The sequence below is a fragment of the Oncorhynchus mykiss genome, chromosome 11 (assembly GCF_013265735.2).
Source record: "Oncorhynchus mykiss isolate Arlee chromosome 11, USDA_OmykA_1.1, whole genome shotgun sequence".
NCBI classification, from domain to species: domain Eukaryota; kingdom Metazoa; phylum Chordata; class Actinopteri; order Salmoniformes; family Salmonidae; genus Oncorhynchus; species Oncorhynchus mykiss.
This window is the reverse complement of record NC_048575.1, coordinates 51048015-51075579: the sequence shown is the minus strand read 5'-3', so window position 1 is coordinate 51075579 and position 27565 is coordinate 51048015. Positions and strand designations below refer to the sequence as shown.

Sequence of the window (27565 nt, the reverse complement as noted above, 5' to 3'; positions counted from 1 at the left end):
GAAAATCAGAGTATAATGCTGTATGGATGTCAACCCCAACACTTGTTCATGTCATAATCACCAATGAACTGCATTACAGTTAAAAACAACATTGACTATCGCCACAGATTTCTCAGTGCTAGCTACGCTACCAGCTTATACGAACGGGAGTTACCATTTAGCAGTTACTTCTTCTAAACCTGAACAGGGACTACTTCTAAATGGTATGCAGCAAAAACAGCCAAATATATCAAAATTGGACTTTAGTAACCACATTGTAGGGCTGTTACAATACATCTATGATAATGAATATCCACTTCATTAGATCAGATTTGAATGTGCCCCAATCTGGCATCCTTCTCCTATCCCCCGCGGTCTACGTTCCATTGACCTCTTTACCGCATCAATTACTGAGCATCTCTCTTATCTCTATGGGGATAGTGAACTTGTCATAGTGCTGATGGCCTATACTTTACCTGAGCGCAAAACCCCTGTGCTCATTGGTCAACAAAGTGTATGTTATATGTGATCTGGTGTCCATTGTCCCAGGCGTACAGGACCTTCTCCTTGGGATTGTAGTCGATCTGGGTGGTGTAGGCGTATTCGTTGGTAAAGGGCAGACGAGGGATAGCCTCTGAGTTGGTGTGGGTGTCGTAGGCATAGTTCACCTCCCCTTCCTTCTGGTTGTAGACGTCCACAGCGTACAGCACCCCACAGATGATGAAGCAGTTCCCGTAGGAGTTTCTCTTCAGGCCCGTCCTCCAAGTTGTCTCCTTCTTCATGGACAGATCCCCAGGGTCTAGCTTACTGATGACGATCACCTCCTGCTGAGAGTAGTCATAGTCCGTGGCAGGGTAGATCACCCACAGTCCACTCTCGTCCACGGCAAAGTCAATGTCCGAGTGGCCTCTCCACTTCCAAGGGGTGGTGTCCTCGTAAACCACGTCATGCAGGAGGGTCCAGGCAGCCACGTAACGCATCCTTAGGTCGTACTTAATTATGTTTTTGGTGAAAGCTCTGTTGTAGTAAAATGCTCCGTTGTACACCACATGGCCTGTGCCGATCCAGTTGTAAGGCAGTTTGAAGAGGTTGCTCCAACGACCTAACAGGACCAAATATATACATGTTTAGCGAGCGCTAACTACATACCATGTTGCCCCCCCCCCAGACATTATGCCAACATCATGTAAAATTAAGAATAAATCAAATCATTCTGGGTTTCACAGGTGTCACACACACAAACATTTTAATAGTTCCATAACAGTTTATACAATTGTTTCACATGAGAGACGGACTAGTTTCTGTTTTATTATCCCACTCCCTGCTGTCCAAACAGATGTTCTGTTATTAGGGTTACACTCATATCTGGTCACATCTGCTCTCTTACATTTCCACCTCAGGAAGTGTGATTTAGATAATGAATGAAGCTGCAGCGAAGGACAAAAACAACCCCATAGCACAGCACTTTTCCCCCCCGAGGCCAGCCCATGCCTCTAATCCCTCAGCTATGGCCAGTTCAAATGAGAGGCCAGCCCTGCCTAAGCAGAGATCACAGCCACTCACAGAGATACCTAGCCATCCGCACGCTGCTGTGAACTCACCACCCTTATGGATATCAGTGCAAAATCTCTGTACGCTTTGCAAGATGTTAGTGAGTTTCAAAAAACATTGTCCTAACACCTCTAAATCAACCAGGCCAGTCCTGTGAGAAAGATAATTTTACCCAGTCAGTTAAGAGGAGTAATCTTATTTCTCTCTCCAATTACTAGTGCAAGAAGGGGTGGATTTTTCCCACCCAGCTGTTTTAGGAACTTTGTGTGTGGAATGAAAAGCACAGTATGACAACTAAAACCTGGAGTTTGAGTCTCAAGCTGCGTCAAGATCACTTTGAGTCAAAATGCATGCCGAGATCTACCACTCAGACAAAAAAGGACTTAAAAAACGTAAGTCTATGCAACACTAACCAATTAAAAACAGTTATGTTGCAATTAGCTTTGTGCAGTAGGCTATAGGCCCAATACATTATCACTGCATATTGGCTACGCTTGAATTGTCCTGCCAATGTTGTTCTTCTCAGACCATTTTAAAATTATATTTAAAAAATGTTAGGCATATGATAACACTGGTAATATATCATTTGTTGTATTACCTGTGAGGCATAATTATTTGCATATTGTTTTACTGGACTGATGGCCTGCATCTGATGGTCAGTCTGAGGGGAGGGAGCATCAGTCAGGAAGTTAAAGCTTGGTCGCAAATGGGTCTTCCAAATGGACAATGACCCCAAGCATACTTCCAAAGTTGTGGCAAAATGGCTTAAGGACAACAAAGTCAAGGTTTTTGAGTGGCCATCACAAAGCCCTGACCTCAATCCTATAGAAAATGTGTGGGCAGAACTGAAAAAGTGTGAGCAAGGAGGCCTTACAAACCTGTCTCGGTTACACGAGCTCTGTCAGGAGGAATGGGCCAAAATTCACCCAACTTATTGTGGGAAGCTGTGGAAGGCTACCCGAAACACTTGACCCAAGTTAAACAATTTAAAGGCAATGCTACCAAATACGAATTGAGTGTGTGTAAACATCTGACCCACTGGGAACATGATGAAGGAAATAAAGGCTGAAATAAATCATTCTCTCTACAATTATTCTGACATTAAACATTCGTAAAATACAGTGGTGATCCTATCTGACCTAAGACAGAGATTATTTTTTTACTAGGATTAAATGTCAGGAATTGTGAAAAACTGAGTTTAAATGTATTTGGCTAAGGTGTATGTAAACTTCTGACTTCAACTGTATCTCTCTATTTTGCATGAGAATACTTTGGAACAGATTTCCAAAATTAAAATCACTTGTTGCTGATTTGCTGGTGTTTTTACAGTCTTATGTCCAACAATTCAAATAAATACCCAGGCTGCTAGTTGGGGAACCCTGGTCTATAATATGTATCTCTCTATGCCATGCCCACCTTGCTTGAAGTTGTCCAGGTTTCGGAACTCCACCAGGTTGTTGCCATAGTAATAATTAGTGACGTAGATCTTGGAGTCCTTTGCCAGAGGATCCTTCATCCATGCTCCCTCATTCCTCCCATAGCTGTGCTGCTTCTCTGGTAGCTCGATAGACGCCAGGGTCCCCTCACAGTCTAGGATCTTCCCTGCCAAGTACAGCTCAAAACAGTCAACACAAAAACTACCAGAAAAACTGGATAAATAACGGCCTGCATGAGTTTCCAATCATCCAATTTCACAGTCACACATATTCTGGCAGCTAAACGTTACATGCTTATCTGTTACTGAACTGAACAGAGTCATAGCATTGACTGTCAGTATTGCTGTAAATGAGCACATTCAGTTGATAAAGGGTGTAGTGTAGTGTACCGTAGGGTATTGTGTTGGTCAGGCTACCTGCTCTGTGTAGGATTGGTCGACTGTTGTTGTCTGAGTTGTCCAGGAAGAGCATGATGGTGGGAGCTGGTCTGTCTAGCCTCTCTACTGCTGCTGCACTGGTGGTGGTGGTGGTGGTGGTAGTAGATGGCATTGTGGTACTGGCTGTTGTTGTTGTTGCTGCCATTGTTGTCGTGGTAGTGACCACAGTTTCTGTGGTGGTTGTCGAGTCAGCTGTGGTTCCCTTTATGGTTTCCAAGATGATTTCAGCGCCTCCGTCCTCCGAGTGTGTCTCTTTGACGTGTTGGACGGTTTGAGTCTTGGCAGAGTTGTCTGAGGATAAAGGGATGAAGTATTGGAAAGCAGGCCCTGGAATTTAGTTACTCAAAATCAAACTCTGGAGGGGCCTTGTCTTCACGAGATTTCATTAGAATGAACTGACTAAAATAGAGCCTCAGAGCCACAGGCCCTGTATGAGCTGCTTTTGAGACCTATGTCAGAGAGACAGACACTGTACAGTACCAGAGATTTCCCGGGGGCCACATCAAAGGGGAATGCATTAGTTATGCAGCACACAGAGCATGCCAGCTTCCTCTCACTTTCTCTGTCCCCTCCTCTGTAACCAAGTCGGTCCCGCTAACCTCTGCCTCTGCCTGTTTGGATTCAGAATTCCACAGTCCTCACATGACATTTTCTTATCCTTGGCCATGGAGAGAGAATAGCAGAACAGAGGACAGTACCAGGAGGAGAGGGCCAGGCTGAGCCTGCTCGCCTCTGTTACTCATATTACTGGAAATGTATCAGTCTAACTGAAATCCCAAATTTCCCGCCTGATACAAACTGCCATGAAGGTCATGGGTGTGAGGCAACACTATTTCTGAACAGAGGACAGTACCAGGAGGAGAGGGCCAGGCTGAGTCTGCTCGCCTCTGTTACTCATATTACTGGAAATGTATCAGTCTAACTGAAATCCCAAATTTCCCGCCTGATACAAACTGCCATGAAGGTCATGGGTGTGAAACAACATTATTTCTGAACAGACAAACAGAGAAAATGATTTCAGATCCCTCCCATGTACTATACTCTGAATATCCGCTCCTCCCCTCAAGTAGACGCTATAGGGTCCTCATGTGTAAGCTGAACAGGTATAAACACTCCTTCATTCCCATGTCCATCAAATACCTGAACAGCAATATGTAAAGTGTGTTAGTACACCACTGACAGAATAAGTGAATAGGCAAAGTATTATGTATGTGGCTATATGAGAAGTGTATCATGCTAAGAGTAAAGTGCAATGTATGTATTATGTTGAGTGTGTAATGTGCAGTGTTTATTTTGTATACAGCAGTACTGTGTGTCTAAGACAATTTTCCCATTGGAACATTAAAGTTAATCCTATCCTGTCCTATCCTGTTCTACCCTAGCCTACTCTCACTTCCTGTGCTGCTAGACACATGTGAGATAAAACGCCTCTCCCTGCTACATAAGCAGCGCATCTGCACAACACTCACTCTCTGAACCTCAGTGCACACTACCTGACCACATGTATCTGTTAAAGGCTTTACAGCAAGATAGAGTCAGGGAAAGCCTTAGGAATCAGGAGGCAGGCATAGATAAGATAATGTGCTGTGGGTCTCTAGAGTCAAAATCACAGGTATTGTTGTGGTGAAAGAAAAGCCACATTGTCTTTTATCTAATAGATGCAATTCACCTTTGAAAAAAAGGCCCTCCTGTTCTTTGTGAGAGATTATGGAAAGTAAGCTGATTCGCTTCACTGGATTGACAAAGGTGGCTGGACTCACCAAAGTATGGCTAAACGGCTAGGCATGGCAGAACACATGATCTAACAGCATATGTGCATCTGAACCTTGAGCAAACCTAGCATACCTATCCATTCAACTAGAGTTACCCAGCAAACCAAAATTGGTTCCTAGAACATTCGTTAGGTTGTAGCAAATGTTCTCATGACACAAAAACATTTCCAGACGTGCTGATGATTATAAAATGTTTGTATAAAACATTCGCCTGATGTTACTAGAACGTTCTTAGAACACATTTAATCTGTTCTTTAAATGGTCCCAGAATGTTTCTTTAGGTTGTAGGAACATTGTGGGCATATAACAAGAGATTCCGAAAACACTTAAACCGTCCAGTTAGGCTGACATTCAGATAATGTTTCTATCTGGGTGCACAAAACCTTTGATGTTGCAAGAATGTTAACAAAAAATAATTTCTGAGTTCTTTATAGGTTCCCAGAACATTTAATTAGGTTGTGGGAATAGTGTGGGTACATTACAAGAGATAGGTTCCCAAAACACAAAAGTGTGATGACATTCATACAATGTTTTGACCTGATATTACCACAACATTCTCAGAAAACAAATGTTTAGCTCCTTAAAACCTGTTTGGGATAGGGGGCAGCATTTTCACTTTTGGATGAATAGCATGCCCAGAGTGAATTGCCTCCTACTCTGTCCCAGATGCTAATATATGCATATTATTATTAGTATTGGATATAAAACACTCTGACGTTTCCAAAACTGTTTGAATGATGTCTGTGAGTATAACATAACTCATATAGCAGGCGAAAACCTGAGAAAAAATCCAAACAGGAAATGGGAAATCTGAGGTTTGTAGATTTTCAAAGCTTGGCCTACCAAATACAGTGTCAATGGGGTCAAGTTGCACTTCCTAAGGCTTCCACTAGATGTCCACCGTCTTTAGAAACTTGTTTCAGGCTTCTGCTACAAAGGTGGGGGGAATGAGATCTGAATGAGTCATGGGTCTGGCAGAGTGTCTCAAGCTCGTGACGAGCTGTCCCGACAGAGTTAGCTCTCGTTCCAGTGCTTTTCTACAGACAATGGAATTCTCCGGTTGGAACCTTATTGATGATTTATGTTAAAAACATCCTAAAGATTGATTCCATACATCGTTTGACATGTTTCTATGACCTGTAATGGAACTTTTCGAGTTTTTGTCTGGACGTAGTGCTCACGCCTCATGAAGATGGATTACTGGGCTGAAGACGCTAACAACAAGTGGCTATTTGGACATAAATTATGGACTTTATGGAACAAATCAGTCATTTATTGTAGAACTGAGATTCCTGGGAGTGCCTTCTGATGAAGATCATCAAAGGTAAGTGAATATTTATAATGTTATTTCTAACTTCTGTTGACTCCAACATGGCGGATATTTCTTTGGCTGGATTGGGCTCTCTCTCAGATTATGTTTTTTCCATAAAGTTTTTTTGAAAACTGACACAGGGGTTGCATTAAGGAGAAGTCTATCTTTATTTATGTGAATAACACTTGTATCTTTTATCAAAATCATCGGATGTTTCGGAATCAAAACATCACTGCACATAATGCAACATGAAAACTGAGATTTTTGGATATAAATATGCACATTATCGAACAAAACATACATGTATTGTGTAACATGATGTCCTATGAGTGTCATCTGATGAAGATCATCAAAGGTTAGTGATTAATTAACCTAACATATTCATATGTTGTGCATTCGTTGTAAAGCCTTTTTGAAATCGGACACGATAGGTAGATTAACAAGAAGTGTATCTTTCATTTGCTGTTTTGGACTTAATGTGTGAAAGTTACATACACATTTCTTTTAATATTTTTGAATTTCGCGCGCTGCCTTTTCAGGAGGAATGTTGTCGAGGGGTTCCGCTAGCGGAACGCCTGTCCTAGAAAGGTTTAAAGAGCGACTGCCTTTAAAAAGCAACAAATCCCTCAGATTATTTTCTATGTTGCATCAATTCAAGTCTGAAACAGTTATTCTAGTGATACAATTGAATACAAAGTGTAAATAGGATAATTTTGGTCATAAATTCAGTTTTTTCTTACGGTGATCGCTACATAAATAGTCATATTAAACATTCATGAAAATACAAGTGTCTCACATGTTTCGAAATCCAACTGCATGGTCAGATTTAAAAAAGTATTTACTGCGAAAGAATACGATGCGATTATCTGAGGATAGAGCCCCATAAAAAACAACTATTTCAACCAGCACAGGCGTAACAAAATCACAAACGGCAATAAAATAAATAGTTTACCTTTGACGATCTTCCTCTGTTTGCAATCCCAATGCTCATTGTTACACAATGAATGGTCTATTGTTTGATAAAATCCATTTTTATAGCCTAACACAAAACATTTTGTGAACCGCTTGTGTCGTGAATTCCGTCTCATTACATTTTCAACGACACACTCGGGGTAAATACACACACAGAACGTGAATTTTCCATTCATGTTTGGTTTCATTGCAATCAAACCTGATGGTCATTTCGCGGGACGTTTTGACTGAAAGAAACCGATTTGAAGACAACAAGTAATGACATCATTGTGCACCAATGATTTGCCCGCTGTTTCGTTGATTGACTGTATTTTAACCCAATGACCACTGATCGTCTTGAAATCTAGCTGGGTAGATAGCCAATGAGCTGAAGTAAACGGCAATATGTAATGTTTATGTGTTGGAAGACCAACCCATATAGTAAACTCTGGCGTAAAGAGGGTCATTCACCATTGAAGTTTCATACCGGAAGGAGCAACGCATGTTGCGCACAGCGTTGTTTTGGTAAAGTTTTGGTCTAAGTCTAGATATACAAATGTAAACACAATTTTAGAAGAAATTGATCGATGACGATTAATTTAGCGACTCCCAAATGGCGGAATATTTTTTGAACGGAGAGGACATCGTTTTGGACTGGTAAGTTCTTCTCATGCTAATGCCGTTGTTTGAAATTAACAATCTAAAATATTATTTGTGAAATGAAATAGCCTATTTGAGGCTGTTGAGGGGAGGGCAGGACCACAACAATGGCCAAAGTGAAATGGAGACAGTAGATACAGCTGGTCTGTTGTAATATAATAGAGACAGTAGATCTAACTGAAATGTCATAATATAAATGAGACAGTAGATCTAGCAGGTCTATAATAATATATTCAACCTTATGTTCCCTGTACTCTATATATATCTGTTTATTATACCTGTTGATACAGGGCTCATATGTGAAACTATTCTAACTGAACATTTTCTTTCATAGTGACACTGAATTCGAATGGGAGCCCCCAGTGCCAAGGTGTCCATCCCCCACTGAAGCTGGTTCATCCAGCTTCTGCCACAAGTGGTGTTCATCTGCCCAAATGTATTTCTGCAGGCATGGATGTGCTATGGCACCTGACATCAGCAGCATAATATTGTGTAGAGGTCTGAGGGTCTTCCAAATATTGAAAGTGTTATTTTGTAAATGTATATTTGTTTTTTGGGGGGGGGGGTGTTAGAATACCATTTTGGTATTTTGTATATAGTTATTTGTTTCAAAATGTATACCTTCACCAATTTGGCCACTTGGGTACATTTGGGCTACTTGTGTGGGACACCTGGGTGATTTCCTGATAAATGTCATGTAGCACACTCATTTTGGAAGTTATCATTCTGAAACGTTGCACAAGTACTATTGCCCTCTTATGTTTTTCACTGAAATTGTCCCCATCATCGTATCTGAATGTTTGTTTTATCTTGTTCATTTTAAAGATGATACAACAATAAAAATAAAAAACATGTTTCTTTTCATTGTATTATCTAAACCAGATCTATTGTGTTATATTCTCCTACATTCAATTCACATTTACACAAACTTCAGAGTGTTTTATTTCAAATGGTACCAAGAATATGCATATCCTTGGTTCTGTGCACTGTGTACTGTCAAATCTGGAACCTTATATAGACAGGTGTATGCCCTTCCAAATCTTGTACAATCAATTGAATTTACCACTGGTGGACTCCAATCAAGTTGAAGTAACATCTAGATAGTCAATGGAAACAGAATGCACCCGAGCTCAATTTCGAGTCTCAGAGCAAAGGGTCTGAATACTTATGTAAATAAGGTATTTCAGTTTTTTTATTTTTTTATACATTTGCCAAAATGTCTAAAAACCTGTTTTCGCTTTATCATTATGGGGTATTGTGTGTAGATTGATGAGGGTTAATAATTTAATCAATTTTAGAATAAGGTTGTAAGGTAACAAAATGTGGAAACGGTGAAGGGTTCGGAGTACTTTCCGACTGCACTGTAGATGTAAAATTGCGCAACTAAAACATAATCTGCAATTTTTTTAAATTAATGACAGATTTCTTGAGTTATCTTCATCCTGGGGATTTTGAGTAAGTGAAATAGGCTTCCGTGTCTACAGTGTCTCATGCAGGACAAACATCATTAACCAAATGCAGAATCAGTCAGAAAACACTCCTCCAAGACTGAAATCGCGTTACAGCGTTACAAGTACACAGCATATGAAGAGGATGGGAATATTTGAATAACTCAAACATTTTGTTCTGTTTCCTGATTGACCATATTAGAGTGAAAAAACCCTGAAAGGCCACAGTTATCTCCTGGTGGCACAGAGGGTTAATGATCTGGTTGCTGATTTTAGGATTGCAGATTCAATCCCACATATTCTTTAACCATGTTTCTTTTGAAGAAAACGGTGAAATTGAGGCTCAGATACACTCTACTAAAAGAGATGATGTATTTATTTCATCCAGATTTTTTAATCTAGCCAGAAATGCAGAATTTAGACTAACTGTAAAAATAAAACATTGTGCAAAAAATGGACTGTTCAACTTTTAAAAAGACACCCAATACAATTCCTACTTTGAGTCGCTTGACATGGCCCCCCCCCCCCTCTCTTATTGTTCATGATCTGAAAAGCAAAACTGATCCTAGATGAGCACTCATAGTTTTGGATACCTTGTAAATATGGGCCCAGCAGTATGCCGTATATAAAGAGGATGGGTGAGGTGATGGTGAATAACTCAGTTATCGGGTATATCCCTGGGTTAGTTATGTGTAAGAAGGCTAAAAAGGAAGAATGGAATTCCTGATTGACCATACTGCCACACTGAAAAAAGAAGGCGTAAGAGAGCTTCCCTGGTGTGGCAGAAGATAAAAAACCTGACTTGGGAACCAAACATTGCTGGTTCAAACACCACATGTGCATATTTTCAGTGTATGAAGTGTAAAGATATGTTTGTACTGTGTTTGTACTGTATGATTGAAGGCTGTTCCAATGTGCTCTAAATTAAAATGCAGTCCTCAAATGCAAATTGCCATTAAATCTGTAGAGAAACATACTGGGATGTATTCCAATCTGCTTTAAGGAGCTACACATTTGCATGCTGAGAATGTAGTGGTAATATTAGGTAAAGCTTAAATATAGCATGTTCTAGAAATGTTCTGAAGACCAAAAAAAGTGTTAAACAAATCAAAATATATTTTATATTTGGGATTCTTCAAAGTAGCCACCCTTTGCCTTGACAGCTTTGCACACGCTTGACATTCTCTCAATGTCTTCACTATTATTCTACAAATAAAGAAAAACCATTGAATGAGTGGGTGTGTCCAAACTTTTGACTGGTACTGTATGTTGCGTGAACATCAATGGAAAATTATGTTAAACCTAAAACAAATATACTATGAACGTCATAAAAACAGACTTATTTGGAAATTGTGGAACATTATGCAACATTGTGGGAATGTTCTGTGCAACCTTTGTGAATATCACAAGAATATTCTTGTAAAATTAAGGGAATGTCCTGTGCAACCTAACTTCAACATTGAATGAATGTCATCACAACTGAGCATATTTTTTTTATTTTCGCAACCATGTGTGTGAGGTGTATAATTTTGTTTCAAAGTAGATTTGTTTAAGACTACCAAGAAACACTGTGTGACCCTGATTTAACCCACGGCAGTAAAAGGTTTTAAGATGGTGTGTCGCCTTGTTAATGTCCAAAAGCAGAAGGCTCTCTTTCCATTTCCCCTGAAAACCAGAACATCTAGTTGGACTCGGCAGAGGCTAGCAACAACCTAACCAACGTTCTGGGAACTTTCACAGAACCAACTTTGGTTTGCTGGGAAAACGTTACTTGTACATTGTGTTATTACATTACCTGGAAAACTAATGAGAACTTTTGGTGAATGTTCTGTGGTGTTGTGCAGAACAAGGAGAACAAACCAAAGGTATTTATTACATTATAAAATGTTTTGGGGACGTAAAACTCTAACTAGAGATTAATGGGAATCTTAGCTAATGTTCTGGGAATGTTCTCGGTTTGTTTGGTATTGAGTATTAACTATTCTGTAGCCACTCCCTCTTCAATCAGGGTTGATTGGAAAATGCTTTGTTTAAAAGAAGACATTGTATCATCATATCTTTGTACTCCCTGATGAAAGCCATGCAGCCAAAACGCTTCAGACTTTTAAAATCGTTGTTCCATTGAACATGCTATACAAATAAAGGCATTTTTATTAATTATATGAAGAGTGCCTTGGTCCTTCTTTCTTCTTGTAAACTTAAAGAGGATTTTAAGGAGTCAGGAAATGTTTTATCAGCTTTCATCTGCACAGTGATGAGGTTCTCCCACACATTGTGTGCTAGGCGTGAAGCTGGGGCATGTCCTGGATGTGGCAATGTTATTGAAACAGCATTCCATTAGCTCGATGTATTATGTCAATACAAAAAATGCTCGCTGAATGCACACAAGCAATGTGATCCTCCAATGGCCCAAGCCCTGCTTTTTTTAAAAAACAACAGCAGGATACGTCTTGTCCTGAGGATCTGGTGATCTACAAGATGAAGGATTCACTGTTTTACTTCCTCTAGCAGAGCTGCCAAGAGTATACATGTAGCAGGAAGATTTACACTCTTTTATCACACCAGTGCGAGAACATCATCTTTCACTCAAATCTAAATGGCTTGATCTATACAGAAATAGAATGTACAATATCTGTCTCCGTTGGGAATATGAAATATTATTTTAAATTTAGCTAGGCATGTCAGTTAAGAACAAATTCTCATTTTATAATGACGGCCTACCCCGGCCAAACCCTCCTCTAACCCGGACGACGCTGGGCCAATTGTGTGCCGCTCTATGGGACTCCAGATCAGTCTTGTGCAATGCAGATCCTGCATTATGTAATGAAGACCCCCCCCCCCCCCCCCCCCCCAAAGAGTATAACTTACATTTGAATTGGTTTAGTTTATAACAATCACAATAGGGTCTGAGCACATTAGGACAGCATATAAATGATCTCATACAGGCTGGCTGAGCTCTGCTAACTCAGCTGAAGTCACATTCTAATGTTGTCTTAAGGGGTGAGGGGGCTACATACACACTGGGCTGGGAGAGAGAGAGTGGTCAAACTCTCCCCCTGTATCAGCCCCTTTTCTCTCACCTTTACCGCCTGTGACATGCCCGTCCCCATCCACCTTGGCTGCTTTGTAGTATGTGATGCCCCTCACTACCCCCGGCTGGTGCCCTGCCACCTTGGCCTTGGCTGTGGGGTCAGGCTTGATGGGCTTCCCAGGTTTGGTGCTCTCTTTCTTGGGTTTTACAACCTTTTCCTTGGGCGGCTTGGGAGGGGGCTTAGATGCAGGGGACTTTTTGTTAGGTTTTTTTACGGTCTCTTTGGTTTTCTCATCATTGGTGTCCTGTAAACATTAACATTCAAGCCTGTGATTTACGGTGCGTCTGTGTGGGCATGTGAACGTTTGTGTGTGTTTGATGTGTAATTTGTGAGCAAGCTTGTGTGTGTGTGTGTGTGTGTGTGTGTGTGTGTGTTTGTTTGAGACACACTTACCTGAGCTTTGGTCTCTGTTTGGTCTTTCTGCAGTAGCTGCAGCCCCAGGCTGGATATCTCCTTCTTGATGCTCATCATGATGTTTGAGTAGTTTTCATACCTCTTAAACTGGTTTGTCAGAGTTATCATGCTGTCCCTTACAAACTCATTGTCCCGAGTCAGGTTGGTCTTGATTGTCTGGAGAAACAGAAGTGTTCTAAGACTCAGACCAGTCCATTGTACAAATGTGCAAATAACTCTAACCAGAAAGGAACCCTTTTGTATATAGATTATTAAAACGTTACTTTGTGTGACTCGTTCTCTGGCGGAGCCAATCACACAAATCTCTAACCCCATTCTAGTACATCTTTTCCTGTTAGAGAAGTGAATAACTGTAGGGTTACTGTAGCCATGCAGTTTAGGGGGGGGGGGGGGGATTACTAGTATCCAATCACAAACCATTTAATCAGCTCTGTCTCCATAAAGGACCGTAGACAGCTTTAACAGCTTAGAACCCTTGGAAAGATCCCAAATACACTCAAACACAGTATGTAGAAAGGCATGCGAACCTAGTGTACCCTGGTTGTTGTTTTATGTCCTAGTTATTGTGCCACTTGTTCCACTATACCAGGACGTTTTTTGTTGTTGTGCTTACCTCCTCTAGTGTGTTCATCTGGGAGACCACCTTATTGATGTAGGAGTGAACCTTCATGAGGTCCAGACTGTACAGCGTCCCCTCCAGTAGGTCCACCATGGAATGGAGCTGCACACCCACAGCACAGAGGAGAGTATTAACACGAAACAACAACCAGGCTTAATCTATGGCTAAGTCTAAATCCACTGAGGATGGCCTGGGGCCGAAACGTTTGTGTTTTGTTTTCACCTTTCCATTATGCAAATTCTTGCACTATCATTGTTTTTGGGGGCACAGTGATGTTCTAATAAACATGTTTATTTTTCATTCAAGCCTCAGTTTTTGACAGTGTGCGGGTCGCCATCTCTTCCAGTATTCTTTTTTTTTTACTCCTATATACCTGACACTATTCAGTAGTAAGGACCCTAAAAGAGTGCAGAAGGCCTAAATCCAGTCAGATCACACATCTGGTTCTGGTTGTTCTGTTCATATGCTACATAGCGTGCCTCCTCTCCTCTCACTGCCAGTGAAAAAGGAATGTGTGCTTCAGATATGAAGGTCCTCAGAGGTGCTGAGATGTTATTAGCAGATGGATATCAGACAGACAATCCAGTGATGTCATAGTGAACTGTCTGTGTAACAACCTGGGACAGCTTGAAGCTTTCATTTGAACAATTACACATCATATCCTGTTTCTGCTTCTCCCATGGTTACGTATACTGTATCTTCAGGATCAAACCACACACATGTAATCAGGGTCTCTGGTCACTGTCTTTACACAGTCAATTACCTGATTTTACTACTAACATTTACAGTTATAAGGTTATTTTGCCACCAAGTTACAGTTAGTGTCTGTTACTGCTGCACCTCCCGTCACCTTGAGAAGCTCTGGGGCCTGTTTCTTCAGCTTCTCCATCTTCCACTCGTTCTCGCAGGGGTTGAGGGAGGAGGGAGGGGCTGTGCAGGAACACTTGCAGTCCGATCCAGAGCTGACGGTCTCCACCGTGTAGAAGTCCTCCACCCGTGCTTTTCCGCTCCTCAGATGCTGGCACGCATCCTTGCTCAGTGGCCTCATGATGCACTTACATCGACAGTCTGAGCCCTCCGATGTCATCCGCACCGGCTCTGTCTCCCCAAAGATCTGACAAGAGAGACAGAGTTGAAGAGAAGGGATGAAATGGACCGATTACACTGGTTTTAAATAGAGTGGTGTAGGAGTGGTTGACTAAAGTATTCCTGACATGCGTGAACTGGACATGGTTGCCGTCCCTCAGCTACAGGAGGCAATCACAGCCTGGAATGATGTCACAACGTGGGGTTGAATGTGAGAGGGCCAGTCTGGAGGCTGAGCAGCATTCAAGTAGAGACATTCTGTGAAAGCAACTCTATCTGACCCATAGTGATCAATGGTCAGGATTTAACTTTGACATTATGATTCATAAATATATATGCTGAGCTTGGGTTTTCTCACAGGAGTCTATGGAGAGTTGTTCCAATGTTCTGAATGACTCCCTCCCCGGTGGACATACTATGAATAGTAAATCAATTTTCTTAGGAGAGAAACAAAAGCAAAGAAAGGAAAGTGATCCTGGGACATTTACCACATGCTTCATCTCCTTTGAAGCACATGAAAGCAATTGAGACCAATGGAATGCAATTAATATAAACTCTTATCACCAGCTGTGTGTTGGACAGTAGCAGTCCCCGCCACACACTGACATTCTCATAATCATTCCAGATACATAACAAAAGCCAAACATTGCATAAACAGTACATAAAAAATATTATAGACATAATATTCTAATCATTAAAGTGATGTGTTTCTAGGTTTCATTCTAGGCCCAGTTAGACATTTGATATACCATAGATTTATTGCATATCTTATTGAATGTTCAGTTGTTGTTGGTAAGAGGCCAATGAGTGCCAAACCTTCATCCCACAGAGAGCTTAAGGTGTCACAGTAGTTCTCAAGTGCCTGTCTCTCTGTCTGTTGTCTGTGACAGGCACTGCTCTGTTCATCTTCCCATGTCTGGCCATCTCCCCCAGCGCCTCATGCGAGAATGGTGCTGGAGGGAATAGCGGACGTTTCACGGGCATCTGACCAATTGTGCTATTTTGTGTATTTATTTTTGCGATGATGGTAACTTTTTTTTTTACATAATGTTTCCACCATCATTTCCTATGGCCGAAAAGAGCTTCTGGACATCAGAACAGCTATCATTAACCTCTATTTGGACGAGGCGAAAGACATTGATTATCAGGGACCAGGAGGAGACGGTGCTATAGAGGCTGGCGTGTGAGACACCTGATGAGACTACGTCGAAGAGTGGATAAACCTCCTGTACCCTCCATTCTATTGGCAAATGTGAAATCACTGGAGAATAAACTTGATGAGCTCTGTTCGAGACTATCCTATCAACGTGATCTGAAGAACTGTAATATCCTATGTTTCTCCAGGTCATGGCTGAACAAGAACATGGTAAATGTAAATCTAGCTGGTTTTTCTATACATCAGCAGGACAAAATGGTGGTGTCAGGGAAGCTCAGCGGAAGGGTGTGTGTCTCTTTGTTAACAACAGCTGGTTCGCAATCTCTAATATTAAAGAAGTCACGAGGTTCCGCTCGCCTGAGTTAGAATACCTCATGATAAGCTGTAGACCATACTATTTACCAAGAGAGTTTTCATCTATATTTTTTGTAGCTGTCTATTTACTCCCACAAACCGATGCTGGCACTAAGACTACACTCAACGAGCTGTATAGTGCCATAAGTAAACAAGAAAATTCTCACCTTGCCAAGCCGCACTACTTCTTGACACACTGCTCGCTTAATCCGGAAGCCAGCCGCACCAATGTGTTGGAGGAAACACCGTACAACTGGCGACTGAAGTCAGCGTGCGTGTATGGCCGGGCCACCACAAGGAGTCACTAGAGCGCAATGGGACAAGGACATCCCAGCCGTCCAAACCCTTCCCTAACCCGGACGAAGCTGGGCCAATTGTGCACCGCCTCATGGGTCTCCCGGTCGCAGTAGCCGGTGACTGTAATGCAGGAAAACTGAAATCCATTTAATCTAATTTCTACAAGCATGTCACCTGTGCAACTAGAGGCAAAAAACTCTAGATCACCTTTACTTCACACACATAGACACATACAAAGCACTCTCTCAACCTCCATTTGGCAAATCTGACCATAACTCTATCCTCCCGATTCCTGCTTACAAGCAAACATTTCAATAGGAATTACCAGTGATGTGCTCAATATGGAACTGGTCAGATGAAGCGAATGCTAAGCTACAGGACTGTTTCGCTAGCACAGACTGGAATATGTTCCGGGATTCATCCGATGGCATTGAGAAGTTTACCACATCAGTCACCATCTTCATCAATAAGTGCATCGATAATGTCGTCCCCACAGTGACCGTATGTACATACCCCAGCCAGAAGCCATGGATTATAGACAACATCCGCACTGAGCTAAAGGCTAGAGCTGCCGATTTTCAAGGAGCGGGACACTAATCCAGATAAGAAATCCCGCTGTGCCCTCCGAAGAAACCTTCAAACAGGCAAGCGTAAATACAGGACCAAGATCTAATCTTACTCCACAGGATCTGACGCTTGTTGGATGTGGCAGGGCTTGCAAACTATTAGACTACAAAGGGAACCCCAACCGCAAGCTGTCCAGTGATGTAAGCCTACCAAACAATTGAAAAACCTTCTATGCTTGCCTCGAGGCTAGCAACACTGAATCATGCATGAGAGCACCAGCTGTTCACGATCTCCGTAGCCGATGTGAGTAAGACCTTAAACAGATTAACATTCACAAGGCCGCAGGGCAGACGGATTACCAGGACACTTACTCAGCGCATGCTCTGAACAGCTAGTAAGTGTCTTCACTGACATTTTCAACCTCTTCCTGCCCCAGTCTGTAATACCTACATGTTTCAAGCAGACCACCATAGTCGTTGTTCCCAAGAATGCCAAGATAACCTGTGTAAATGATTATCGCCCTGTTGCACTCACATCTGTACCCATGAAATGCTTTGAAAGGCTGGTCATGGCTCACATCAACACCATCATCCCAGACACCCTGGACCCACTCCAATTCATATGCTGCCCCAACAAATCCACAGAATCTCTATTGCACTCCACACTGCCCTTTCCCACCTGGACAAAAGTAACACCTACATGAGAACAGTGTGCATTGACTACAGCTCAGCATTCAACACCATAGTGACCTCCAAGCTCATCACTAAACTAAAGATCCTGTGATTGAACACCTCCCTCTGCAACTGGATCCTGGACTTCCTGATGGGCAGCCTCCAGGTGGTGAGGGTAGGCAACAACACATCCGCCACGCTGACCCTCAACATGGGTTCCCCTCAGGGGTGAGTGCTTAGTCCTCTCCTGTACTCCCTGTTCACTCATGACTGAGTGGCTGCGCACAACTGCAACACCATCATTAAGTTTGCCGACGATGTGACGGTGGTAGGCCTGATCACCGATGATGATTAGTCAGTCTACAAGGAGGAGGTCAGAGACTTGGTAGTGTGGTGCCAGGACAAGAACCTCTCCCTGAACGTCAGCAAGTCAAATGAGCTGATCGTGGACCACAGGAAATGGAAGGCAGAGCACGCCCTCATCCACATAAATCGGGGCTGTAGTGGAGCAGATAGAGAGCTTCAAGTTCCTCGTTGTCCACATCACTAAGGAATTATCATGGTCCACACACACCAACACAGTCTCAATTCATCATCATGGACTCTACAAGGTGTCAAAAGCGTTCCCCAGGGAGGCCATGTTGACTCCAAGGTGTCAAAAGCGTTCCCCAGGGAGGCCATGTTGACTCCACAGCTGTGTCAAATTGGCTTGATGTCTTTGGGTGGTGAACCGTTCTTATTTTTATTTTTTTTACATTTAATTTTACCCCGTTTTCGTGGTATCCAATTGTTTTTTAGTAGCTACTATCTTGTCTCACTACCGTACGGGCTCGGGAGAGACGAAGGTTGAAAGTCATCCGATACACAACCCAACCAAGCCACACTGCTTCTTAACACAGCGCGCATCCAACCCGGAAGCCAGCCGCACCAATGTGTCGGAGGAAACACTGTACACCTGGCAACCTTGGTTAGTGCGCGGCCCGCCACAGGAGTCGCTGGTGCATGATGAGACAAGAATATCCCTACCGGCCAAGCCCTCCCTAACCCGGACAACGCTAGGCCAATTGTGCGTCACCCCACGGACCTCCCGGTCACGGCTGGTTACGACAGAGCCTGGGCGCGAACCCAGAGTCTCTGGTGGCACAGCTGGCGCTGCAGTACAGCGCCCTTAACCACTGCGCCACCCGGGAGGCCCTGGGTGGTGAACCGTTCTTGACACACAGGAAACTGTGGAGCGTGAAAAACCCAGCAGCGTTGCAGTTCTTGACACACTCAAACCGGTGCACTTGGCACCTACTACCATACCCCGTTATAAGACATAAATATTTTGTCTTGCCCATTCACCCTCTAAATGACACACATACACAATCCATGACTCAATTTTCTCAAGGCTTCAAAATCCTTCTTTAACCGGTCTCCTTCCGTTCATCTACACTGATTGAAGTGGACTTAACAGGTGACATCAATAAGGGATCATAGCTTTCACCTGGATGCACCTGGTCATTCTATGTCATGAAAAGAGCAGGTGTTTTGTATACTCAGTGTATATAGCCAAGTCATCGTTACTCATTGTGTATTCATTTATTGCGTTTTTATTTTTCTATTCTATCTCTTTTTTTCCTCTCTCTGCATTGTTGTGTAAGTAAGCATTTCACTGGTAGTCTACACCTGTTGTTTACGAAGCATGTGACAAATACACTTTGATTTGATGTAGAGGCCAGGGGGTCGCTGCACTCTACTGATGCTAAGCTCGTCTTCCAGTACCTTCTGGGGCCCAGCTCCCTCTCAGACCCTCTGTCCAGGGTTAACCTGTCATCTTCCCCCAATGAGATTTAGGGATCTCTATAAACCCTGAGGCAGGCCCACATGTGGTACCACTTATGGGAGAGTGGGGTAAGTTGAGTGTTTTTTACATGTATGTTCTTTCTGACAAAGGTCTCTACATACAGTGCCATGAAAAGGTACTTGCCCCCCTTCTGATTTTCTGTATTTTTGCATATTCTTTTTATAATTAATGTTATCAGATCTTTAACCAACACCTAATATTAGATAAATGGGAACCTGAGTTTACAAATCAAACAATTTCTACTTATTTAATTTAGTTAATTAACAAAGTTATGCAACATCCAATTCCCCTGTGTGAAAAAGTAATTGCCCCCTTACACTCAATAACTGGTTGTGCCACCTTGAAATGACTGCAACCCTTACTGCAACTCTTACTGTAGTTGTGGATCAGTCTCTCACTTCGCTTTGGAGGAGTTTTGGCCAACTCTTGCATGCAGAACTACTTTAACTCAGTAACATTTGTGGGTTTTCAAGCATGAACTGCTCGTTTCAAGTCCTGTCACAACATCTCAAATGGGATTAGGACTGGACTTCGACTAGGCCATTCCAAAACTTCAAATATATTTCAGGATGGTGTGTATCGCTGAAAATAATTAGAATTCATGAAAACATTACAGTTTTGAAAACATTGCTTGTCCAAATAAAGTGGTCTCTTGGCACCACTTACCCCTGGTATGGGGTAAATTAAGCCACCTACAAATTTCTGTACTGAATAAAATATTACCACTAACTTTTTAAAGCCATGTCTATCTTTATTTCCCAAACGCAATTCAACACAATCATAATTTCTTTTTTAAATTTGAATAATTGTAAGCATATTTTAACTAAAAAACACTGTACTTAAAAAAAAAAAAACTTTTGTCACGTGTGCTCCTTCTCCGGCCTCTAGGTCACCAGGCTGCTTGTTATGGCGCACACCTGTCACCATTATTACGCGCACCTGCACGTCTTCAGACTCACCTGGACTCCATCACCTCCCTGATTACCTTCCCTATATAGTCACTCCCTTTGGTTCCTTCCCCAGGTGTCATGGTTTCTGTGTCAGTTTCATGTCTGTGGGCTGTTCGTGGTTCTTGTGTTGTATTATGTTCTGTTTATTTTATTAAAACGCTCACTCCCTGAACTTGCTTCCCAACTCTCAGTGTTACAACTTTTAACATAGGCCAGGTCATGTTACCTCATATCCCAGCGATAATGCCTTGCATTGACCCTGAGAAGAAAACACTTATATTTGCTCAACTTGCCATTGGCTCAACCACTGGCTCAACTTACCCCAAGGCAAACATTTTGACTATTGGCTCACACAGCTATAAGGATGCACTTTCATGCTAGATTTAGGACTTCATATTGAAGCTTATAAAGGCCCCAACTGACGTATAGAACAATCTTAAAAGTATCTACTTTGGTTAAGATACAAGCATCATGAAACATCTAACACACTAAATTATTTTGACTTGGTGAAAATCTGTGTTTTGGACCTAACTTGCTTACCACTTTTCCCATGTGGTTTCTTCCTTCACAGACTCTATGAAATGATGACCTCTTCCTAAATATTTGGTCAAATCATACATTGTGTGTATGGTTTCCTAGAAGAACAGGGGACTCAACTTACCCCTTTGACTCAACTTGCTCCACTCTCCCCTACAGCAGCACAAGAATGCAGCACGGGATTCTTCATTAAATTATCTCTGTCTGTCTCTATCTCTTTGAAATGAAATGTGACTCTGTCTGTCTGAGCCCTTACTTTGCCACATTGTATCAAGACACGATAAACATCTCAACTCTGCACTCAATCAAGGTATTTCTGGAAGAATCGTCAGTCCTGTCCTTCACCAAATCCACACTGGGCACGTAAACTGTAGATCGGGGCAAACATCTATGGAGATCAAGTCTTCTTGCCAATGTGAGTAAAGAGAAAACCCAAGGAGAGCATCCACACAACTGTGCACAAATATCCAGTGACTGAGTGGTCTCTGGGAGTGAGGATTTTTATGGAGGCCAGACCCTGTAGGCTGGTGAGGGGAGAGAGAGGGGTGGAGAGGGGGGGGGGGTGGGCTCATTAGTGGAGGAATGCAGTCTGTGACAGCGGTGGGGGGGGCAGTACCCTCCATTACTGTAGACTTACACTCAGAGGGGTCTTTGATTATGGGGCAGGACCCCTGTGTGCATAGTGGCCAGCCATTCCTGACCCATGTCAAGTAAAAAAGGCAGTGGGTTGACAAATGCTACAACCACATGAAAACAGAGTGGATTAGCAGATTAAAGTTCCCTTGGAGGGGTTGTGCCCACAGCCCTGCTGCGCCTTATTGTTCCATCACAGACCCAGGCGATCCAAACCCAGCCTGCTCCTTAGCAACATCAGCTTAAGTTGCTTCTAGTACCAACTAAGCATGGCAAACCTAGTGGAATTCCTGCCAGCTTGATTGGGTTTGGTTGCCTCCTCGACACCTATATTTGGGATAGTGTGCATTTGTGTATTGACCAACAGGGAAGAGTTCGTACACACCATTGATGTGCAGCCTCTTCCCTATCAATCCTCTTTCCTTTACACACAGACCGGAGCAAGTTGGACGTCAGCTGTCCTAATTCTAAAGAAATTATATTGGCTGTGAGAACCGTTTTTGTCCTTGCTCTGTTCATATGAGAACAGACACCAGAGTGTTCGTAATGAAGACCGCTAAGAGCTTAATGCATGCTTTGAGCTTGGCGCCGTAGGATTTGACCTCTGAGAGCAGTCAAGTTTCAGGTCAAAAGAATAGGACTCAAATACAAACTTTGGTCTGCACAATAGGCGGAAGGGACCCGACTGCACAGCTTCACATTCACACACTCCACAGACCACAGTACATGATTAGATCACTCACTCACTGAAGGCCGTGGCCACTCTTACAGCGACTAAGTGGAATCCCAATTGTGTCCACAACTGCTAAAAACAAGATACATTGCACACAATGGCTGGCACATTCCAGGCACTTTTAAGGCTTATCTTTAAACACAGAAAACCAATGTTATTATATGATGGCCTTAAGCGTTACTGTAACATTAACCACGGTCCTATAAACAAGGATGTCCGTTTCAGACCGTAGGTTTTGTATAATTGTTCAGGCCATCTGCATGTTGTTACTAGGCATACGGCATATGGACTTAACAATGACACTGTAGCTTTCACAAACAAGATAATTCATGTAGGATACTTTCCACAAAAGTGTTTATATTTCTTAATATAAACAGATAAAGAACAGACCCTGTTCCGGGTGTTGTCCACTTCAAAGACGCTCAACTCAGGAAACTGTTTCTGAGGTAAACTGATACAAAAAAATACTTAGTATGACTACTAGAGTGGAATGAATCCACACAGTGTCCATGTCTGGAAGGGGTTTATCTGATGACTAAATCAAAGCAATGATATTTCCGGATAGACAAATGCTAAAGAGAAAGTTCATCTCAGAATCACCGTCTACTAAACTGGAATTCGATGGCCGTAATCCACCAGTTAGGGTTTACACAACAGATGATGGAATATTGACTCAGCTTGACTTTAAGATCATGTTTGACCTATGAAGACATCTGAACTATTCGTTGAAATTCCCCGACGTATCACCTTGCTCTCCAGTCTAAACATTATAGACAAATCTGGAGTCCAAATTCTTGTCCAGAAAGTCCACCTGATTCCTAATCTAATTAGCATTGCTTATGATAAACAGACTTAGTGCCACTGTAAATCTGAACGTGGACTGCAAAAGGAAACGTAAGCCTTCCGCCTGGAGATGAACCATGAGATTGCAGTCCCTAACCTGAACAGAAACTGGCATTAGCACAGGGACGTTAATTAGCTGGACACAAGCTTACTGAGCACTTGCTGCTTTTGGGGGTACACGTCCACATTCCATCCGAGGCTTGCTGCGTTTACACAGGCAGCCCATTTCTGATCTTTTGCCACTAATCGGTCTTTTGACCATTCAGATCAGATCTTTTGCCAATAATTGGCTGTGTAAATGCGGCCATAATGTGTCTGACCGAGCACACTCAGAACATTCCGGTTAACCTCAGTGGCTACTACTGATTGAGCCTAATGAGAGAAGAGTGAGGCAGAGATTAAGAGGGGCGGATAAAAAAAAAGGGGGATGGAAGAGAGAGAGAGAATCAGCTAATCTGTGGAACAGTATCAGATGATTTATCTGTAAACAGTTCTCTCTTAATTATCAGCGCATGTCTGGGGACCACAGTCATGAATGGAATTAGCTGGTTGCAATTGCTTTCCTCCCCAGATGCTGTTGTTTTGGGAGCCAGATGTGTGACAGGGCCCACTGGATAGATTGATGGAACTGATAGATAGATCAGTGTCTAATATTCCACATGATTGTACAATTGTATCAAACCTTTACTTGGATGTTTTTTCCCCCCCACCATAAAACACAGTGAAGGACCATGGATGTGATAGATGCTGAGTGAGAATGTGCCAGCTGAAGGAGACCCACTGGGCACACAATTCAACATCTATTCCATGTTGGTTCCACGTAATTTCCTTGAAATTACATGGAAACAACATTGATTCAACAAGTGTGTGCTCAGTGGGGATATCTTTCCTGTGTGGAACTAATAGGAAGACCAAGCTGGCTCCTCGTTGGGCACAAACTCACATCATAGCAGTCAGACACAAAGGCTGTGTTTACAAAGGCAGCCCAATTAGGATCCCCCCCCTACTGATTGGTCTTTTGACCAATCACATCAGATCTATTCATATCAGATCTTTTTCAAAGCTAATCTGATTGGTCAAAAGATCATAATTGGGCTACCTGTGTAAACACAGCCAATGCAGACTGGGAAAACAGGTGCAGGGCAAGTGGTGCAGAGAATGGGTGAATCATACTTCCCTTTGGCAATGTGGTCCTCTGGCAGCCATGTTCTGTATGGAGCATCCTTAGATGAAGGGCTCAGACAAACGGGCTTGTAATTTCAGCTCTCTTTGTGTTACTTTTCTCCTACATTACATTGCTCAGAGGGAAAGGGAGATTGCTTTTTGTTTGCTGTTGTGGTCTGTGTCACTGTCTCCTTCATTTCCTGCTGTTCAGAATTAGAGCCCTCTCCCAGCCGCACTGGGGCCAGGGGCCACTGAGTCCCCCAGACAGACAGACTGACTGACTGACAAGTCTCATTAACTCATTAAGTCCCAGTGACACACCAAGTCTCGTTAGTTAATTACTCTGACAGAGGGGCATTCTGTGAGTCTCCTCCCTATGTCTCGGTGTCCGTCTCTCTCTCTGCCCTCTCAAGGACCTCTCGGCGGGATTCCTGGGTTTGTTTACAACCAAAACAAGGGGCAGGTGCACATGCCTGTTCCCACGCCACCACTCCCTCTGTGTCCTCCTCTGAGCTGGCTTTGTCTCACAATCATCTCAGTGTCACCAGTGGGCAATGTCCAATGGGACAAAGGGGGACAGAGGGCATCCAGGCAGCACACAAGACAGGCACATGAGATGAACACAGAGAGAACCGTAGCCGTGCTAAAATCAATCACAAGTTTGTTAGTGGTCCTATACTATGCTTTTGTATTTGTATTATTTATATTTATTAAGGATCCCCATTAGCTGCTGCCAGGGCAGCAACTACTCTTCCTGGGGTACAGCAACATTAAGGCTGTTGTACACAATTGAAAATATTACATGCCATTACATTTCATAACACTTTTCCCTCAGGCCTCTACTCTACTACCACATATCTACAATTCCACATCCATGTGTACGTGTGTGTAGTGTGCGTGTCTTATCATGTGTATGTGTTTCTGTCTGTGCCTGTGTGTGCGTGTGCGTGTGTGTGTCTCTTCACAGTCCCCGCTGTTCCATAAGGTATTTTCATCTGTTTTTTAAAATCTGAATCTACTGCTTGCATCAATTACCTGATGTGGAATAGAGTTCCATGTAGCCATGGCTCTATGTAGTACTGTGCGCCTCCCATAGTCTGTTCTCAGCTCAGCTCTCATCCATTTAAAAAAAAATCCTTTGACAGAAGGCCTTGATACAGTCCACTTGAATCCTGAGTTATCAGTTGTGTAAGTTGTTACCCTCAATACATTTGATGATCATTGTAATAATAAGGGATTATCATTGTCATGAGAAATGTTACACTCCACTGTTCTTGAGAGGACACAAATACCATGATGTGAACACATGACACTTGTGCTCAATGTTCTAAATGCATCACACTTCCTCTCATGCACAAAGAAGAAACTCTGCTCGACAACCTTCATGTGCTTGTGTACGTCTTGTTTTGTGCCCATTTTTGTTCTTCTTCTACAGTGGGGAGCAGGGATTAGACTCTCCTCAGGGGAATGCAGGTCTATGAGAGAGGGGTTACTGAAGTCCAGCAGCTGTGCAAACAAGGCAGGGCAGATATTACTGTTACCCCACTGGCTGCCATCTCTTCCCACATTTCATCTGGCATCAGGCCGTACACGTAAAAGGCGCCAGGAAGCCTAGTGGTTAGAGCAAGGGTATTCAACTCTTCCCTACGAGATCCGGAGCCTGCTGGTTTTCTCTTCTACCTAATAATTAATTGCACCCACCTGGTGTTCCAGGTCTAAATCAGTCCCTGATTAGAATGGAACAATGACAAAATGCAGTGAAACTGTCTCGAGGTCCAGAGTCGAGTTTGAGGGTGTTAGAGCATTAGGCCAGTAACCGAAAGGTTGCTAGTTTGAATCCCTGAGCCGACTAGGTGAAAAATCTGTCGCTCTGCCCTGAGCAAGAAACTGAATTGCTCCAGGGTTGCCTAAATAATAGCTCATCCCTGGCAGTTACCCCAGTCTCTAAGGGTGTCTCGGGGAGTGGGATATGATAATAAATGTCCAATTCACACCACACTTGTACAGGTTACACACATGTACATGTGTGAAACAGGACAAACATAAGCACGCCCTATTTGACCTTTCACTGGGGAAACCTAATGTAATGGTTACTTAGTCTGGTGTGCAATAAGTGGATTCAAAGTCTATACTTACACGCCAAGAAGGCTGATGTCATGTTCAATAATGACATGCATCTATTCTTTATATCAACACGTGTTCAGACTGAGAGAAGGGAGAGTCCGTGTCTATGGTCAGGCAAATCAACTGATCTCTGACTGGACACCTGGTCATAAAGGGCAACAGTTGATATTGGGGAATTGGCATTTTAATTTGGAAATCACATGGATAATTGGAAGAGCATAATGTTTATCGTTTGTTATGCAAACTGCTTCCCGCTTTCAACAACCTCACGTCACACGGGAAGCGTCGATCGCTCCTTCGCGCACGTGAACGAATTAACTAGGCTAATTTGCGCAAATTGTGCAATCATTTCGTTGAAATACGTTGACTTTAAAGTGGGATAATATGTTTTTTTAAAGAGTGCATAAAACATTGGTATTCAGATATTAAGTTAACAATAATAAATGTACTGTAGCAGAGCTAAAAGACAGGGTTGACAAATTCGTATTAATATTTTAGCACAAGGAATTAGATACATTAAATATGGGGGAGTTCCTTACTTACGTGTGCCATTGCAACATTATATTGGTGTTATTAGTCTATAACCAAGTCATGCCCATAACTTACCTTACTCTGTGCAGTGACATCTTTACACACCACCAGTAGGCAAGCTAATAAATTCGTAAATCTCCACATTTTCCTCCCAGGTGTTTGATAGCAGATAAAGAATCCCTCAGCACAACTTTTGGAGTCGGAATGACAAGGTCGGTTACAGTATTACTCAATCCATAAATTAGGACATCCGCACGAGATATTAGGCTTCCATTGCCACAGACCCAAATCGTATATGTCGTTGCTGTAATATGCGCAACAATCAGTTTTCCAAGCTGATAAGGCGCTGTCCACACACTAGTCCTCAACTCTGCGCATCAGGGGTAAATCATCATCCACCAA

General features: G+C 42.6%; 1 protein-coding gene across 1 annotated transcript; it reads right to left on the bottom strand.

The window, feature by feature from the left end:
* On the bottom strand, nt 1–27565 carry LOC110535874 (olfactomedin-like protein 2A). The gene is made up of 8 exons (XM_036935697.1): nt 27239–27565; nt 14522–14785; nt 13666–13773; nt 13032–13208; nt 12627–12882; nt 3383–3694; nt 2947–3132; nt 1–1081 (listed from the first exon to the last, which is right to left on the bottom strand). The coding sequence occupies exons 1-8, from the start codon at nt 27305–27307 to the stop codon at nt 477–479; spliced, it is 1977 nt and encodes a 658-aa protein (XP_036791592.1). The 5' UTR covers nt 27308–27565; the 3' UTR covers nt 1–476.